This window comes from Aulonocara stuartgranti (genome assembly GCF_965226115.1).
Source record: "Aulonocara stuartgranti genome assembly, chromosome: 16".
NCBI classification, from domain to species: domain Eukaryota; kingdom Metazoa; phylum Chordata; class Actinopteri; order Cichliformes; family Cichlidae; genus Aulonocara; species Aulonocara stuartgranti.
In genome coordinates this window covers 18,879,307-18,897,492 of record NC_138952.1, presented here as the reverse complement: position 1 = coordinate 18,897,492, position 18,186 = coordinate 18,879,307, and the positions used below count along the sequence as shown (strand labels likewise).

Genomic DNA, 18,186 nt, shown 5'->3' with positions numbered 1-18,186 from the left:
ATAAATTAGAGATGGTTGAGGTCACTCGGTGGGATAGTGGCATAACAGACAGGCCTGCTCTCTCCTCTCTAGTTTTCACCTCTGCAATTTGGAAAAAAAACCCACTTCTAATTAAAATTCTCGTTAGCTGTTTGAAACAGTCAGGCACGCTTTTGCTTTCCTGCATGATCTAAAACCACAGAGCAGAATAAACACTGGTAGGGCCCCCTACCTGGCCAAATCATGCTTGTTGTCTCTGCATGTGCAATTGCATTTGTGTCTGTTTGTTATATTAATGTTCAGATCCTGAGTTCTGTACGTATCGGAGACAGCTGCAAAACATCTCAGTGAGTTGGTAGCCCCAAGCAGTAATTACAAAGACTTTAAAGTGAATCGTGTGGAAAAGGTCAAAGCCTGCCCCTAGTATGGAGCTAGTTACGCAGAGATAATTATGATGAGAGGTAAGAGAATATTGTTGACACATACAAAACATAAATGTGTATAAATCTGCCTTCTGCCATGTGTTGCTGGCAACAAATTCCAAATATATTATTAAATACATATTAGGAAACTCTAAGCATTCATTACTGGGATTATTTTTTTTAATTTAATACAGTATAGATCTGGTAGAAGATCATCTTAAAGAGCCAACACATATTCATGTTGGGGTGTAATTTAAAAAAAAAGAAAAAAAAAAAGAAGTAAATGCTAAGCACAAGCAGCCAAAGTGAGGAGGAGAGGAGGAAGGAAAAAAACCTGCAGTGATGAGCAATGTTTGCAGAAAAATAAGAGGGTATGTGAAAGAAGGGAACAAGGGAGGAGATGAGTGGAAAGACCAAAAAAGATAGGTATGGTGGGAAAAAAAAGGGGGGGGGGAGTGAAAGGTACATTAAGATTCTGTCTGTTGCTCATCTCTCTGATGCCGGCAGTGGGTGATTAGCTAGTGATGGGGCTGTCTTGAGATCCACTCCATCTTTTATAATAGGAGTCTAATGGAGAAGCTGCTCCCTCTCCTTTCTAAATTTCCCTGGCTCTCTGTCAAATATGCACTTGGACAGGTGGAACGTCACATACACCAGTTCAGCCTTAAGGCGTGCAAGTGGCTCCTTCGTCATGCAATAAGCACGTGGAAAGAAAACCAAAATGAATTTACGCATTACACTGAAGTTTGAGCAGTTACATTCATAGCTCGCACAACGCAACTGCTTTATTCTCTTTGTCACGCAACAACCCTGCATCCATTATATATTATAGGGAAGACAGAGAGTAACAAAGGATGTTTAGAGATGAGCTCTTTGTGCCCTTTGTCTCCTCACTAAAGTAGCAGGAGCTCATCTGACAAACCTGCTTTACATCGGAGTTCTCACTCTCCTTCTCATCCACGCACGACTATCTGGGGCACCATCAAGTCGCATTGGTCCAGAGCGGATCTGATGCTTAATGGAGAAAAGCAAAATGACTCCTCTTTGAAGTGATTTACTGGCATGAGACATTCGCCACTGCGTGCTTTCTTGGTAACTGAGCTAATGTCAAAGCAGTTTATCACCCATCTCTTTGGCCCTTTCTTGGAAGCATACAAAGGGATACTTTATGTATGTGGAACGCAGGACAATGAATGTGATGGGCTCGAGTCGGGTGAGAAGCTATAAGGACATGTAATGAGATATTAAGCTGCCTTTTTTTCTCATCTTTTTGGTCTAGAGGTTGGCTGCCTATTAAATAATTATCATATGAGCCCACTCAACACATTCTTTGTTTCCACACACTTGCACATCACGCAAACCTTGTTATTGCTACCCCCGCAGTACCTCCCTAAGATGGAAACTCCCATAATGCTTTCCGCTTTCCATAGGTCTCTTCCTTTACATTTGGCAGAAGCATTAAAAGAAAGCTGTCTCTCTCATAGCAATGCATTCTAGCCCAATCAACACCGGACAAACTGTTGGCAGGAAGTGGCTGAAAAACACATTCTGCCTTCTGAACCATGGGCCACATGTTGCTGGGGAAGCTGCTTATGTGGAAGCCATAGGTCTCCTGTGTCAAACACCCACGCTATTTGGAGCTGGTTACATTTTTCTTGGATGTGCTTGTAATGTTGCCCATCAAACAGACACAAATACAAAAGTAGGGAATCTGCGGAGGTTTAGTTAAGCCCTTTTTAGAAAGCTAATGAGCTTAGCCGGAGATACTGATCAGCAATCAGTGAAACCCGGCCCACATGCATGAGTGTGTGCCACTCAAGAGGACAGAGGGGACTGACACTAACCAATATCTATACCCTGCCCACCACCCCTCCTTTTCTTTCCCACAGAATACGATCCCTTTGGCCTATCTCTGAGGCGCAGAGAGAAAGGGAATTAGGGTTCACAAGGTTAGTGGTTCAAACCCCAGTTCCTCATGTCGGTGTTTCTAAAGCCTCTGTTCCACTAGTACCAACTCTGCCAGGCTCACCTCTGTTTTAGGGTGTTCCATTGGATGATAGTACCTGGTAACAGGTACCTTTTTTAATATCCACTTGGCTGGGGTTCCAAACGACCTGTGTCGAGCCCACCAACGTTGCGGTGGTACTCACTTGTAATGGAAAATGACTGAAACAGAGTAGAGTTGAGCCGAGTAGAAGCTAATGGAGAAGAAGTATAACGGTCTTGTTGGACGGCAGCTTTATCCACTGATAAATGGTTCAGTGAGAGAGCTGAATGATAGTTGCACTGTGTATGCAAAGGTAATTTTTTTTTTTTTAAAGCAGTCCATTTACAATTCACTCACCAGTGGGCTGAATACGGAGCTGAGTCTTGTCGCTCTGCTTGCGGGTCATAGCAAACCAGCTTCCATCTGGGTCCTGAATCCACTCAGCAGCCTGGCAGTAGAGCAGCCCCTGGTCGACTGGCTGCAGCTTGTGAATGGTCAGCCTGTAGGCTGTAGCGCCAGTTTTATCCAGCCTGAGGTCCCCCGCTGCCATTCTCTGCCGATACGGCCCCCCAGAGCGCAAAACGAAGTCTCTTGACAATGTGACTAACTCCTGAGGTGGGGCGGTTGGGTCCTCTGGGGACCTTAAGTACCAGCCTACTGACAAGTGAGTGTGCTGCACTGTGGTCCGAGACACCTCGCAGGTAAGCTGTAGCGTGTCGCCTTCCACTTTGGACAAAGTCTGGGCCGGAGCTGTTACTGTCAAAGAGTCAGCAATAACTGAAAAACAAATAGAAGAACAGGGGCAATTATTACTTAGCGTGTATAATGGTAATTATTCTGTAATTACTCAGTTTTAGAATAGCATCATCTGCTTCCTTAAATAATATATGAACCCTTTACCTCTGTGAAAAAAAAAAGACCTTAAAGAATAGAAAGCTGATTAAAAAGGAAAACCAAATACACCCAAAAAAGCATTTTGGGGGGTTTTCAGCTATTATACATGTGATAAAGTCCATTCCACTGTTAGCTATTAATTTTATGCACTGTGAGAAAAGGTGTAAATGCAGCCTTGCTTTTTTCCCCTGAGGTGACTGCCCTCCATTTCCTCTTCCATATATGACTTTCACATGTTACTGTGTGGTGATGGTATTTTCTCCATCTCACACAGACAGAATCCTCCAGAGACCCCTCTGGCACTTCTTTCAGACCGATTATATCCCATATGGCTGGCTACAGAAAACATAATAAAATGTAATCTTACAGTGTCTCACTAAACTTTTGGAACATTTGGATCACGCATAGTAAATATACAAAACAGCAAGACCGAAATTTACTGTAATAAATTCAGCCCAACCCCTTCTATCTACAATACAACTGAGAATAAAAAGGATGGGATCCAAGCCAGATGGTTGAGAACAGAAGAGATCAGAGAGAGGGGGGGGTGCAAGGAAGCAGAAGATACATCAAAATGTGATAATTTCAGAAAGGAAGATGGAGTGACTCTACACACTGACAGAAATAAACATGTATAGCCTTTAAAAGGGAACCTGAAATAGCTAAAGAGGTATTTTTAGATAGGTACCAGAGCAAAACTTTATGTATGTGTGTCAGGAAGACTGAAATAGAGACAGCATTAGATCTGAGCTTCCAAAACTAAATCCATTACAGACGAGCAAAAACACCAAAAGGCAATAAGGTCAGTCATAGGGGGTGGGGGCGGATCATGCTAGAAATAAAGGTTACTGGACAAAATTTAATTGGGTAAATAATTCACACAGAGGATTCTGCGCTTTGCCATGCAGGGACTGTGACCACTTCTTAAAAGCCAGAAAATTGAAGTGCATTGTGTTTGGCTATTCACGCTCCTAAGGGAATGTCACTGTGAAGATTACAATTCAGCATGTTTGAGTCTGCCTCTGCGCAGTAACTTGCTGCGTCTAAGTGTAGATGCGTGGGAAAGAAAAGCTTTACTCTTGCATTATTTTGAATGTATGCAAGTAGAGGCCACTGTGGTGATGTCTGTCATTTGCTTTTAAAAAAGAAAGAGATATCAGAGGGACAAAAGTGCATAGAACCAAAGAGGATTTTGAGAGAGACTCAATATATGGTTATCCAGAGTTTAACAAAGCACTCAAAGAAAAAGAAAACAATGAGATAGTAATGGCACAAAAATACGGAAAGTAATCAGGTGGGCCACAATCTGATAAGACACTGCCTCCTGAAAATGGATTAAGTAAAGATGTATAAAATGTCCAGACGAGAATAAACAGTTTCTGCATTTTTGTGTCTTACAAAAACACAGACAAGGTCTGATTCAAGGTAATTTGGAAGTTCACTAGAGGTCATATTGAGTGCTCGAAAAACCACCTAGCAGCAAGGGATGCAAATGGGAGCCTTGGGCAGGAATAAAGCTATCCTGCTGATGTATTTGTTTGTTTCTTGCAATAATACAATAACTGACATGGGAATCTTACTGAGCCTGGATTAGTGTTTATATTCAAATACTTTATTTGTAACAGTTTCAGAAACAGAGCAATTAGTGGTAATGATGGTAACTGCTGGGAAATAATTGTTAAATATTATCAGTTATGAACTTCCGCAGAATCACTCTGGTGTGATCTTATGGGACTCTTCTAAAATTTGTGTTGTTTGAATGATGGATTCTCAAAGATGAAATTAAAATATAAATTAGTAGCTGATTATACATTTTGGAGTTGGTTAGTTAATTTGGACATCAGTTTCATAATCCAGTGCAAGTTACTCCTGTATCTCTTCTTTGCTCTGTGGTGTTTTCAATACACAAAAGTTCTGCACTTCAAACACTGGTTGTAGCAAAGTCCTCTCACTCTGACACTCCTGTCAACAATGAGTGAACAGCAACCTCACACACAACACACCTACGCTACAACCTGGCATTGCCATAGCAACTCTCCCACATGGTGCTGAGGGCCTGTGAGAACAGTCATTAGTTACTATAACAACCGCACCCACCAACACAATCCTGAAATCGACTTGCATTCTTTCTGTAGACACACTAATGGACGGTGAAAGCAGTTAGCTGCTTCCTCCTGTCGGATGGCCCGTTTATTGTGGGCATATTTAATATTTTTGACCTCATCTCAAGGCATCTGAGCCAATCGGAGCCCTACACCAGATATGTCGGGAGGACAGAACAAATCAGATAACACCAGCCAATCTCAGCCTTTCCAGCAGTCGGGCTGAAGTTGTACACCGGGATCATCCAATAGTACCACTGACCTCAATCTGCAAAGGATTAGGAACAGCGTGAGATGGCATTCTCTGGCATACATGCAAAAAACAAAACAAAAAAAAATAAATAGAAAAACGTGCATGCACACATACTTCTGAGGACTTATTTTACCTGTTCGGTCCTTAACTGCAAACATTACAAGAGCCTTTAGAAATGAATCTAAGGACATTCTGTGTTTTTTTCTTGAAGATCACACAGCTCAGAAGCAGAATTTGTGGTAGCCGAAGCCCAGCGCTTGGGCAAATAACTCGTTTTATTGAAGAAAAATATTGACTTCTTTTCACTTCAGAAGTTAAAGGCCTCAGTTGTTGTCTGAGCTGTTATAACATCAATACCCACACTTTTGGACCAGGCAAAGTATTTTCATCACAATGAACACAGGCACTGCAGTTCATTTAAGGGTGTCTAGTTTAGTTTTGTGATATTGTCTTTATTTTATTGATTTTTTAAAATGTTTTGCCAACAATAAAATAGTACAGTCTCAGCTTTTGGGATAAATAACAGTATTTCTTAAAAAATGAAATAAAATACACATTAATATACATATACATACAAATACACACTACTATATCACCAGAAATTATTCAAATGTTTCCTTAAAAAAGAAAGAAAAGACTTAATAATAACAAAAATTACCATGTCACATTGTCCATGATAATACCAGCATGATGTTTTGTGTGATAAAGGAAAAAAAAAGAACGCGTTTTCTTCATGATATCAACAATATCAATGTTCCCTTGCGTGCACAGCACCAACAAAAATCCAGCCATGTCTGAGAATGAACTTCAACAACCTCCAGCAAAGCACAAAACTTTGAACAAACTTTCATACAAACAGGAAAACTGTTCCTGAATGTGGAAACAGCAAACTGAAAGCAAAAATACACTGCCGAATACAACTAGGCTATGAAGGCACCCAAGCAAAAGATACTAGCAGCAGGTGATGTGCGACCCTGAAATTAAACAAATGACGAGTATTTCTGGAGCACTCGATAGTTATGGATGGATGGAAATTGCAGATGTGGTTGCATTGCACAAAAAGCCACGTTAGAAAACACTTTTTAATTTCAAATTTATTATGTGACAATATTGTACAGCGACCTGCTACCGGCACCTTGTGGCAATAGTTTCACACTTCGAAATAGGCAGTGTGTTGTCAATGGCAGTAAAATGCACATAATTTTCTTTGCACTTACACAAGCCTATGCCGGTAAACTGCAATCACCAATAAAACAAGCTTTCCCCCCCTGTATCTCTACAAATATCACTATTACAAGTTTCCCTGAACTGCTGTGGTATAATTTTGATTATGTTGTCCACCCCTATCATTTATATACTCCAGTACTTGATCGGGGATTTTCTACCATAAATTGCTTGGTAAATGGACTGGTTCTTATATAGCACTTTTAAACTCAATGTACTTTACACAACATTCATGCAAGCACTTTTTCTGTGTCTAAGTGTTTTCTAGATTTCTATCTAACATTGACACACACATTCAAACCCAATGTATTGGGAGCAACTCGGGGTTCAGCATCTCGCCCAAGGATACTTTAGCATGCAGACTGGAGCAGCCAGCCTACTAACCTACCGATTAGTGGAACCTGTTCTACCTCCTGAACCACATCCACCAATTTTGGCATCAAAGGAGAGTGGCACCGTTGAGGTTTCCCAGGCTGCTTTGCAGCCTTCAACTCTTCTGCAGTGTTAGGTGTTGGCAGCGCTCCATAGATTCACATGGGGTCAGGCAAGTGGGCTACCCCAATCAAGCACAGTAATAGTAAAAGTAATAACATGGTCAGCAAAAGATTTGGTAGCAGTTCTGGCACTGTGGGGAAGTGCTAGGTCCTGCTGGAAAAAGGAAATTGCCATCTCCATGAAGTTTGTCAGGAGATGGAAGTATGATGTGCTCTAAAATTTCCAGGTAGATGGTGCATCGACTTTGGACCAACATCTGCAGGTGACCTCAAATCATTACAGATTGTGGAGAGACTTCACACTGAACTTCAAACAGACGGTATACTGTGCCTCTCCCTGCTTTCACCAGACTTTGGGACCTAGATTTGTAAAAGAAATGCTAAATTTACTTTCATCTAAGAGGACTTTGACCACTGAGCAACAGTCCAGTTCTATTTCTCCTTAGCCTGGATAAGATGCTTCTGATGTTATCTCTAGTTCAGGAGTGGCTTGATATAGAAATGTGACTCATGAGCTGCTGTGTTTCAAATAGGATTAATACAAACCAGAGGTGTGGACTCGAGTCACATGACTTGGACTCGAGTCAGACTCGAGTCATTAATTTTATGACTTTAGACTTGACTTGAAAAAATGTTCTAAGACTTGTGACTTGACTTGGACTTTTACACCAATGACTTGGGACTTGAATTGGACTTGAACCGGTTTACTTGAAAAGACTTGATATTTTACCCCAAATATAAAATTTAACATGCATATTATATAGAGATTGAAAATGTGACGTCATTCACGGGTAGAACCGCAAAGGATTCTGGGAACTCGTGGCAAGCGGTACTAGCGCACGCAGGCTTTCAATTGAAATCAGTTATACAGCGATAAAAAGAAACACAAAAATGTCAAGAAGCTGTTGTATTATTAACTGCAATAGCCGGTCGCATGACAGCCACGAGAAGCTGACGGGTAAAGAGATCGGTTGTTATCGGATTACGTCGTTGAAGAGAAATTGTTCAAGCCATGTTTCCGAAGTAACAAAGACGCGACGGATGGCCTGGATCGCAGCCATTCAAAGATCAAATATAACGTCCCAGAACCCTCCAGCTCACAGGTTAGTCTGCTCCAAGCATTTACACGAAGGTCAGTGTTTTTTAGTAGTTAATGCGTCATTTTTCTTAACATAATTAGTGATATAGGTTACAAGCAAGTCTGGCGCTGAACAGAAATTGTCGCGCTATGCTCCTTTATTTATTGTGCATAAATAGTGAATTGTCCTGACACAATATTGCGTTTCGCTTCTGTTATTATGGTACATTGACAAAAACATATACTTTTATTCACAGGATAAAACAGTTGTTTTGTATCACTAATTGTCCAGTGCGATTACAACATACAATATTATTGTCACTGCTACATTTCTGTGATGGGTACCAGAAATTATTTCCACTACTAATTAATTACCGTTGAGCGCAAAGGTCCTATTAATAAACGGTTAAGGAATGTGTATTTATGACGACAATTTGTGAGACTGGTAAACTTATGATACGTACGATGGTCTTTACTTTCTACACGGTGCATTTCAAGGTCCTGCACCCATCCGTCGGTAAACTGTACCTGGGCTTGTTGCAGTGACCTGAAGTTACTAAACTTCATGAGTGTATGCACTCACTCCAAGAACCGTATGATTATAAATATGCATATAAATATGCTAAGATGAGATAGCTGACTTCATCTAACTAGCAAATGTTGTCCAGGCTACGTTGGTGATACAGTTTTTTTTAATGTGTATGATATTTTTGTCATGCGATTTTAACATGCAGCTTATCTCAGAACTGTCGGTGAAAATTATTCTTGGAGCTAGGTTTAATTGAGCTGCATTTTAAAGAGGTGCAATTTCACAATTTGTGTATATTTTCTAAGTTCACTATTTTGTCATGTGTTGAGAAAAACACAGATTTTAAAATTACATGGTCTAATATTTACATTTAGCATAACTGCAACATTATTTTTTCTTTTTTTTTTTTAAAGACTCGAAAGGACTTGAAATTCAAAGTTTCAGACTTGTGACTTGACTCGGACTTTTACACCAGTGACTTGAGACTCGACTCTGACTTGCCTGACATTACTTGAGACTTGACTTGAGACTTGAGGATAAAGACTTGAGACTTACTTGAGACTTGCAAAACAATGACTTGGTCCCACCTCTGATACAAACACATGTAACACTCACATACTAAAATTTGAAATTTAAATGTTTATAAATATTATAAATAAGAAAATATCTTTTCAGATATTCATAAACTTTAAGAATTTCTCTTTTAACCCCGGTAAAACTACCAGAGATACAAGGCTGACATTGATGAGAGTGACTCATTTCAATTCATTATTAACATCAAAACATCAAAAATCACATTCAGTCATTTCTCAGCTGCAAAACACTCTGCATGTGTTCCCTGCAAATCAGCCTTTATTATCATAGGATGAATAAACATTTCAGTGGTTTGTGAAGGATTTCAGATACCCCCCACCCTCTGCAAAACATTGACGGAGACTGGATTTCCAAAAAATGCATTTTTCACCAGTGAATCAGGTAATCTTACATTTTGAGATGAAGGTTTTCATGTGTGGATGGTTTGCATTTCTTATCCTTTTTCTTTTTTGACTGGCAGCGAAGCTGTCAATCCTCGATAAATCTTTAAAACTACGCTCTTCCTGCTTTACCTCATCTGCAATTTTTACTTTCATCTCCCTCCATTCCAGATCTTTTCCTACTCTTTCAGCTCTCTGATGTGAGTGACGGTTGTCATCCCCCAAGCTAGCCTTTTAAGTCCAGTCACATAGAGATAGAAGTGGGGGGTGACATGGGGACACACCACCATGGGGAAAAGGATTTCACAAAGATGACACATGGAAAAATAGATGATAATTTATTAAGCCTGATCTTTACATTTTAGGATGGGTTTGGAAGTAACAGGACCAGAAAAGATATCTCACCGAAAGAAAGCACCAACGGCAAATCAAACAGCAGTGTTGTGCATTTGTTGTTGTTGTTCTTTTTCCCTATATATTAGAGTTGTTGTGGATTGCAAAGATCCAACCATTCAGCACTCCATGCTGGAGGATACAGAAAAATCTTCAGTCCTCACAAAAGCAGGCCTGCTTTCTATTCAGCAAATAAAATAACTCCTGCAAACACGCACAAAGATATCATTTTTAAATCATGGGTGCCAGTGTGCGACATCTTCAGCTTTTCTTTGAGGCATTGTACAGAGTCATAAACGTTACAGAAACATGTTTGCATGATAAAATCTGGGTGGGAAAGTGAAGCGGTAGTACTTGTCCCACCCACATCATCATCATCAGTGTTGTGCTCATAATCCCAATGCCTTAAGTGTAGCTGGAAGATCAAACTGTGGTTCTAATGAACAGTTTCCGTTCAGGATTGAATTACTGGCTAGTAATAAGGCCTGACTCACTGTTGTCATTACTGATTGCAAATAGTTGAGAAGACCAGCTGGTCACCCAGAGGTTGAGGGTTTTGGTTACAAGGTTATTGCCCAGGTCACCCGCTGCGCGGCAACCTGTCTCAGTCCGACTGACTGACTACAATCAGCCTAAAACAGATAATTGCCATCTAATTTATGAATGCAGACACACTGCCAACATGTTGCAATCAGTCGAGTCAGTCTGTGCCAATGAGCGCAACTGGTCTGCTCAATCCAATAACGAAACACCCAAATGTCAGTTATTAAGGTTTGTGGCAGGCAATTTACTGTAAATTGAACTAAATGTAACACCAAACAGCATGTCTTATTTTGCGGCCAATGCGTGTGTGATAGTTGCTGCTAAAAGTGTGTATTTACTTGGAATGAGAGGGGGAGATATTATCAGAAAGAGTGCGTAACTGGCACAGTTGGATAGCTCAAAGCTGTGAGTTGTGCCCCGTCATTCTTTACTCAGTGCTCACCTCTGAGCATTTAGAGCTGAACTGCACGTTCTGCTCCACAGGAATATTGGTGTTTTATTGAAACATATCAGAACTGAGCTGAACTCCACAGAGCATTGACGAGAGAAAGGAAGAGAATCCCAATGCAAGACAGAAACAAGAATACATCCTGTTTTCTTCTTTAAAGTTAGTCAAGCGGGTTCCAGTGTTTTAGGCTCTTAGTCATATTTCTACACAGAGATCAGCACACAGTGAAAACATCTCACTCTCTCTCGCGCGCTGTCTGTCTTTTACTTCCTTCGATAGGCGCTTTTACATAACATGTGTCTGTCAAAATGCATTTATTAGCTGGATTGTGTTAGTGCGATTAGATTAGTCTCGGCACAATGTTCCCAGCATCACACTTTCCTTTTCAGACACTGAGTCAAATGCAGCAATACAAATATTTCAACATGCCGGAATCAAATCTCCTATCTTACTGATATTTGACCAATTTTGCCTTTACCATCTGTGTTTAATTTGAAATAACATCTAAATGCAACACACAATGTGTTGTCAGTTTAAAGAATTAATAAGTATAACACTAAAGTAGATTTCTAAGAAAACAGTTTGATTTTTTTATGCTTTCCTGCAGCACAGCACATTATTTTTTTGTTTATTTTGTAAACAAACAAAACATGTTTTACAGCATCATGGACCACACGTTCCTGCTTTAAATGATGGTGAGATTAGGGTTGACCTTCTAACTCAAGAGTGTGGCTGTTCCTTTTTATCAGCCTATCGCAGTAGCTGCAGCATGCTGCCAAGCCAACAGTTTATTCTTTTGTTAGTGCAAAACTGGCCCAATCTCGGAGTTGTGCCCTATGTGTGGATTTTGTGCAGTCCGCCGGTGTGAGTTCCCACAGACTCCACTATAAATCTGATGTAACTAGCAACAGACGGCAACAGATTTGCAATTCATCACAGTACATTATCACAAACAGATTGCATGCAATTACCAACTTGACCCCATTCATTTGAAAACTGGTTGTAGACCGACTCCGTCTTATTGCTCTTCTGTTGCCATCTTATTGCCCCAAAGACGGTTTGAAGACGGCAACTGACTACACGTGGTCTGATATCTGCTCGTCACCTTTGAATTAACCTTTTCAAAAGTAGGGAGATTGTAAGGTGATTGCACACAGTCGCAATCATTTTGGTTGTGCTGTGGACACAAATCATCATTTTCCCTAGCATGACTACAGCTAAGCTGAAACTAATTATATAAACACACACCAAAATATATAAATAAATAAATAAATAAATAAATAAATAAATAAATAAATAAATGAAACAAACAAACCCCAAAAGCAAACAAAGTGTGATCATACATACCTTTGGCACTATATTGTATGTCAATCACAAGTGTACTGCAAGACGTAGCACTAGAGATATTTAGACACAGCTGAAATGGTTACCACTTATCAGTGGGTAAAAGCTTTAAGAGAGAGAGTGAGTGTGTGAGTGGATGTGTGTGCGTGCATGTGTTGCTGCAAAGCAAATGGCCATTTGGCAAAGCCAGTAGGGTAATTATTGTTAATTACTCTCTGAAACTAAGAGTACTGCTGAGAGGAAAACAAAGCAAGTGGGCGAGCCGCCGCTCCACTTCATGCAAGTCCAACCTCCTTGCTGAACAGACGTCACTTGCTGACCCAGTATGCCTGCTTGTGTTGCAGGCATACCGGGCCAGGAAGTTGGAAAAAGAGATTTAAATACAGAAGCTGTGCCTACACCTGTCTTTCGTATTCCTATTACCCAACATCCTGCCCATTCACATCCTCCACTCCTTTGTTATTTTCTGTGGAGCTGTCGATGAGTCAGAATGAGGGATGAAGAGGTTCAACTAAGAAAATGGGAGAGAGTAGATAAGAGAGTAAAGTGGGAGGAAAAAGAAAGACAGCAAGATGAAGACAAAGAAGAAAATCGAGCAAAAAAGCAAAGACAAACAAAGGGACAATGCTCTTTTGCTTGATACAGCCAACCACATGGATCAGCATCAATGCTTTGTTATTTCACAGCAAGAAGTAAAAAAATAAGCAAACAAAAAACAGGATAAATAAATTATTGTGTTTGTAGCCTATATTTAAGTAGTATCAATGCACCATTCAAGTGCACCAAAAACAAAACAAAATTTAAAACAAACAAACAAACAAACAAACAAACAAAAACACATCGAGTGCACTCTCTCGGGAGTCTAGAAAAAATAATCAAGGAAGTTCATGAAACACTGCACAACTAGCAAACTCTGGTGAACTCAGGCCTACATATAGTCCCCAAGAGCCTGCACTGATAGTAAGGACACGATACAGAACAAAACAAGGAAGCAAGGGCAGAGAACGGATCAGGACTGGAAGGGAAAAAGAGACACACAAGAGCCCTTTTTATCCAAGAGGAGGGGGAGCATGTGGAAAAAAGAAAGAAGAAGAAGACAGGAGTCAAAGCCTGTCATTTTGGGATCTGGGTCCACAGCAGGGGGCACATCCATAATACAACATAAGCTTCTGATCAGATGAGAGCTGTACCTAATTGAATCTTAGATATGGAGCAAGCTCCTTCCACCCATTCTGTTTTCTGTTTTTGCATATTCATATGTTATACAACACAGGCCTACAACATCTTGTCCAAGGAAACTATTATGTTTCTGTGCTATACTTTTTTGTTCCATGAATTTTTTAAAGAACATTGTTTTACTAGTTTTTGTTCCATGTAAAATATTAATTTAATAGTTTTCTGGAAATATATTTCCTGTTCTGTTACTAGCATGGTTTGTTTTTGGTTTTCAGGTCATGTGGTGGCAACAGCTTAGAAAACCATCCAGTAGCAAAAGGTGTGTTGGCAAATTTAAGGGAAAAACTGAACGAACAAGGGCTTTGCAAACTTTCCTAACCCAACAAAATTCCTTTATAAAAAAGTCATTCTAAAAAATATCTGTTTTAAAGTCTTTCAGAACTCCTTTGCATCATCAGCATCAACATAAATTCAGGCATACGGATTAATGAGACTGGATTCCATATGTAAGGGTTAGAATTAGGGATTAGGGATGTGCTCAAGCTGTTACTACCCTGTCTTGAAGATGGAAGCGCAATGACTAGCTGCTTGATCTTTTCCCCAATTGTCTCCTATTAAAAAAAGTGATACTTTTCTGCTAAATCAATAATTGTTTTTTAAAAAAAGAAAAAAGTAATTTGGGTCATCTATTAAGTGTTCTGCTGGTGATTTTGGAAATCATTTCTACCTTAATAAGATTTAAAGATTTGTGTCCTGTGACAGCTGTGACTGACAGGCTCATCTGCAGCTCACACAGGCTTCTCAACTAAATTTTGGGAGTTTCGGTTTAAGGAAACAGAAACGTGCAGTACTGACTGTTTACGTCACCCTAATGCAACTTATTATCTGTCATGATTGCGGCTGTGTGCAGGCTGGATGAGGACCCAATCACAAAGTCACGGAGGCAGGAATGAACTCAAAATTCACAGCTTTATTGCTGGAGAGCAAAACCATACAAACTAAACTGGGAAACTATAACGTAATACACAGAGAAACACACAGCCATGAATGAAGGAGAACGCGACACAGAACTGAGGGAGATGCGGACATAAATACACAGAGGGTTAACGAGGGAAGTGGGAGCACACGGGGAGACAGCTGACACAGATAATCATAATGAGACAGGGCAGGAGTGAACACAACATGACGCATACTGACGAGAGACTGTCAAAGTAAAACAGGAAGTACACAGAGGTTCAGACAGGAGGAGAGAGAGCACGGACATAACGGGCTGGGGAAAACATGGGGAAACGAGGGCTCACAAATACACACAGGGGTACACAGGGGGTAATCAAATAAGAAACATCTTAACTAGGGATGGGTACCGGGATACCGGCAGTGCAAAGGAGGTAAGTCCTCAAATCTGATGAAACACCTGGCGACATATAGCATTTTGTTAAAAGCCGAGAAATGCGTCGTATTTGATAGCTTGCTGCGAGACCTCACATCGTGCATATCTACTGCGGGTGTGGTGCCTGTTATCTGACCCGGAGTTAGCAACATCCGCAAAAAACCCGAGGAGGCGAGTCCTGGCCCCTAGCCCTGCCAGTGTAGCAGAAATGATGACGGATGATGATGGCAGCAACAGCTGTTCTTCTCTGGGCGAGTAGCTTAATGTTGTTCATGTGTAATTTACGTTGAGTAGGCTAACTGCGTTATTACATTAATGCATGTAAGGTGAACTAGCAAACACAGTTGTAGTTACATGCGGCTTTCTTCTTGTTTGATGGCAGATACTCCCTTCATCCTGGCCAAAAAAGCTAAAATGACCAAAGAAAAAGTGGAAAACAGCTAAACATGAGAGGTTTTTGGACAAAGTTTGTTTTTTCCATTGATTAAGCGCTGCTTCCAGCCAAGAGTGATGCCATAAATCCCCTATAGCTGCAGAAAAGGCTAACATTGTTATCTTTTTTACAAAAAAAACAAAAACAGCTGAACATGAGAGGTTTTTGGACCAATTTTTTGTTCTCCATTCTTTAAGCACCGGTTTGAGCACCAGTTTGAGCACAGTTTAAGCACCGGCACCGTTTCAAAAGTACCAGTTTGGTACTGGTATCGGATAAAACCTAAACAATACCCATCCCTAACCTTAACATAACAACCTAGAAACCAAGGCATAAATAAAGAAAAAAACCCAAAACACACGAAAACTAAGAATGCTGGGCCAACATGGCCCAGGATCATGACATTATCAGTAAACAGCAGAGAGAGCACCTAGAGGGTGTCCATATTGTTGCTGGGGACTTTAATAAGGTATGTTTGAAATCTGTTAAGTGTCCTACCAGGGAGACAGGACACTGGACCATGTGTAGAGCAACATCAAGCAGGCCTACACAGTAACAACCCTCCCCCATCTAGGACAATCTGACCGTCTCTCTTTGCTCCTCATCCTTGACTACATCCCCCTTAGGAAACAAACTCCTCCAAGCACCCAGGTCATTAAAGCACAGCCTGATGATGCAGGAAGACCTACATGAGGATGTACAGTGTTCAACACTATAATCCCAGACATTATCACCACCAAACTGGACCACATTCAGACCCCCCACTATTTTGCTGCTCCTGGATCAGACTTCCTAACCAACTGGCCTCAGGCTACGTCCACACTAGCCCGGATAGATTTGAAAACGCGTCCACACTAGCGTTTTCAGTCGTTTTCACAGAGTTGTGCGTTCACATTGAAACAACCGAAAACGCTTACGTTCCATTCCTGCGCATGCACAAAAGCGAGTGAGAATTAAAGAATTTGAAGAAAAGCTATCTGGAGCATTTATAGACTGATATTAATCTTTTTTTAGGGCTGTCAAAATTGAGAGCAATCAAAACAACTGCTGTATAATGCACTCCGCTATCTATGTTTAATTGGTCACATGACTGCATCACATGACTAAAATGCGTCATCGTTTTAGAAAGTCTGCGTTTTTGAGCGTCCACACTGCGACAGGACAGCTCAGTTTCGAAATATGCGTTTTCAAGAGCGTTTCCAATACTCTGCGTTCGTTTTTCCTTGAGGAAAACGCCTTCTCAGTGTGGACGGGAGGCCAAAGCGGAGAGAAAATGATGCGTTCTCAAACAAAAACGCATTAGTGTGGACGTAGCCTCAATCAGTCCGACTTGGCCCCCGCCGTCACACAGCACCGGATCCCAGCAGGGTTGCCTTCTCAGCCCTCTACTTTACACCCTGTACACATATGACTGTACACCAACCCACCCAACAAACGTCATCATCAAGCACGCCAATGACACCACCGTGGTTGGGCTCATCAGGCTCAGAAAATAACCTGAAGCGGAACATCCTTAAAACAAAAGAACTCATAACGGACTTTAGGAGACACAGACGGGTCTACTCTTCTCTCTTTATATATGGAGAACAAGTGGAATCTGTCTTCACCTTCAGGTTCCTGGGCACCCACATCTCCAGTGATCTCACTAACGCCCTGGTAAAGAAGGCCCAGCGGTAGCCACACATCCTGAGGAAGTTGCTGCTTGCCTTCTACAGCTCCTCAGTGGAGAGCGTACTGTCCTACTGCCTGTGTGCAGCTTTCCTGTTCTCAGGAAGTCTGAACACCACATTTGTAAATCAAATAGTTGATAAACCTAAAGTCAGAGACATGTAAATGTTTTTTTTAATAAAATGAACGTGTGTGTGTGTGTGTGTGTGTGTATGTGTATATATATATGTTTTCCAATACAATATAATATATAAAGTATAATTTCAATGAAACAGAAAACATGATGTTTTTCATAGTGTTTACAACCACATAAGTGTATCAACATCATCTCTGGGCTCATATTGTAAGCACGCACAGAATTTCTGAATCATCAAAGTGCTGTTTAAAAAGAAATGTATCAAACTTCTGTTAACTATCATTATATCCTCTGCAGATGAACGCATTGCATGTTCTGAGCTGAGTGTGCAGAAATAATATAATTCATATATTGTAATGAATACATTAACCATTGTTTATTATCACAGCTGACAAATTGCAGCCCTGTAGTGTAAAAAAACTCATTTAGAAAAATTATTAAAGCAGACAACAAATTAGTGCCTGATTTGAAAAGCAAATTATCGACTATGAGTGGAATATCTCACACTATCTTGACCGATCAAAGAGGCCTCCGCACTGCGCTATTATATCACACCAAATCCAATCTTCTAAAAATGTGAAGAGAGATGAAATAGAAATCAGGGGGGTGAGCTGAGAGGGGTAAGAGGATATGAGAGATCTTACAGATGCTGTTATGAGATTTTCAGTGAGGAGTCGGTGCTCTACCGCTATTGGAACATCACTCTGGGTGGGTGTTTG

General features: G+C 40.7%; 1 protein-coding gene across 2 annotated transcripts in view; it reads right to left on the bottom strand.

The window, feature by feature from the left end:
- igsf3 (immunoglobulin superfamily, member 3) overlaps positions 1-18,186 on the bottom strand; it is a 79,417-nt gene that overhangs the window by 28,316 nt on the left and 32,915 nt on the right. For both annotated transcript variants that reach the window (XM_082508684.1, XM_082508685.1), the window contains exon 4: positions 2,746-3,165. In XM_082508684.1, the coding sequence (XP_082364810.1) occupies positions 2,746-3,165 (420 nt within the window). The remainder of the gene's footprint in view (positions 1-2,745; positions 3,166-18,186) is intronic.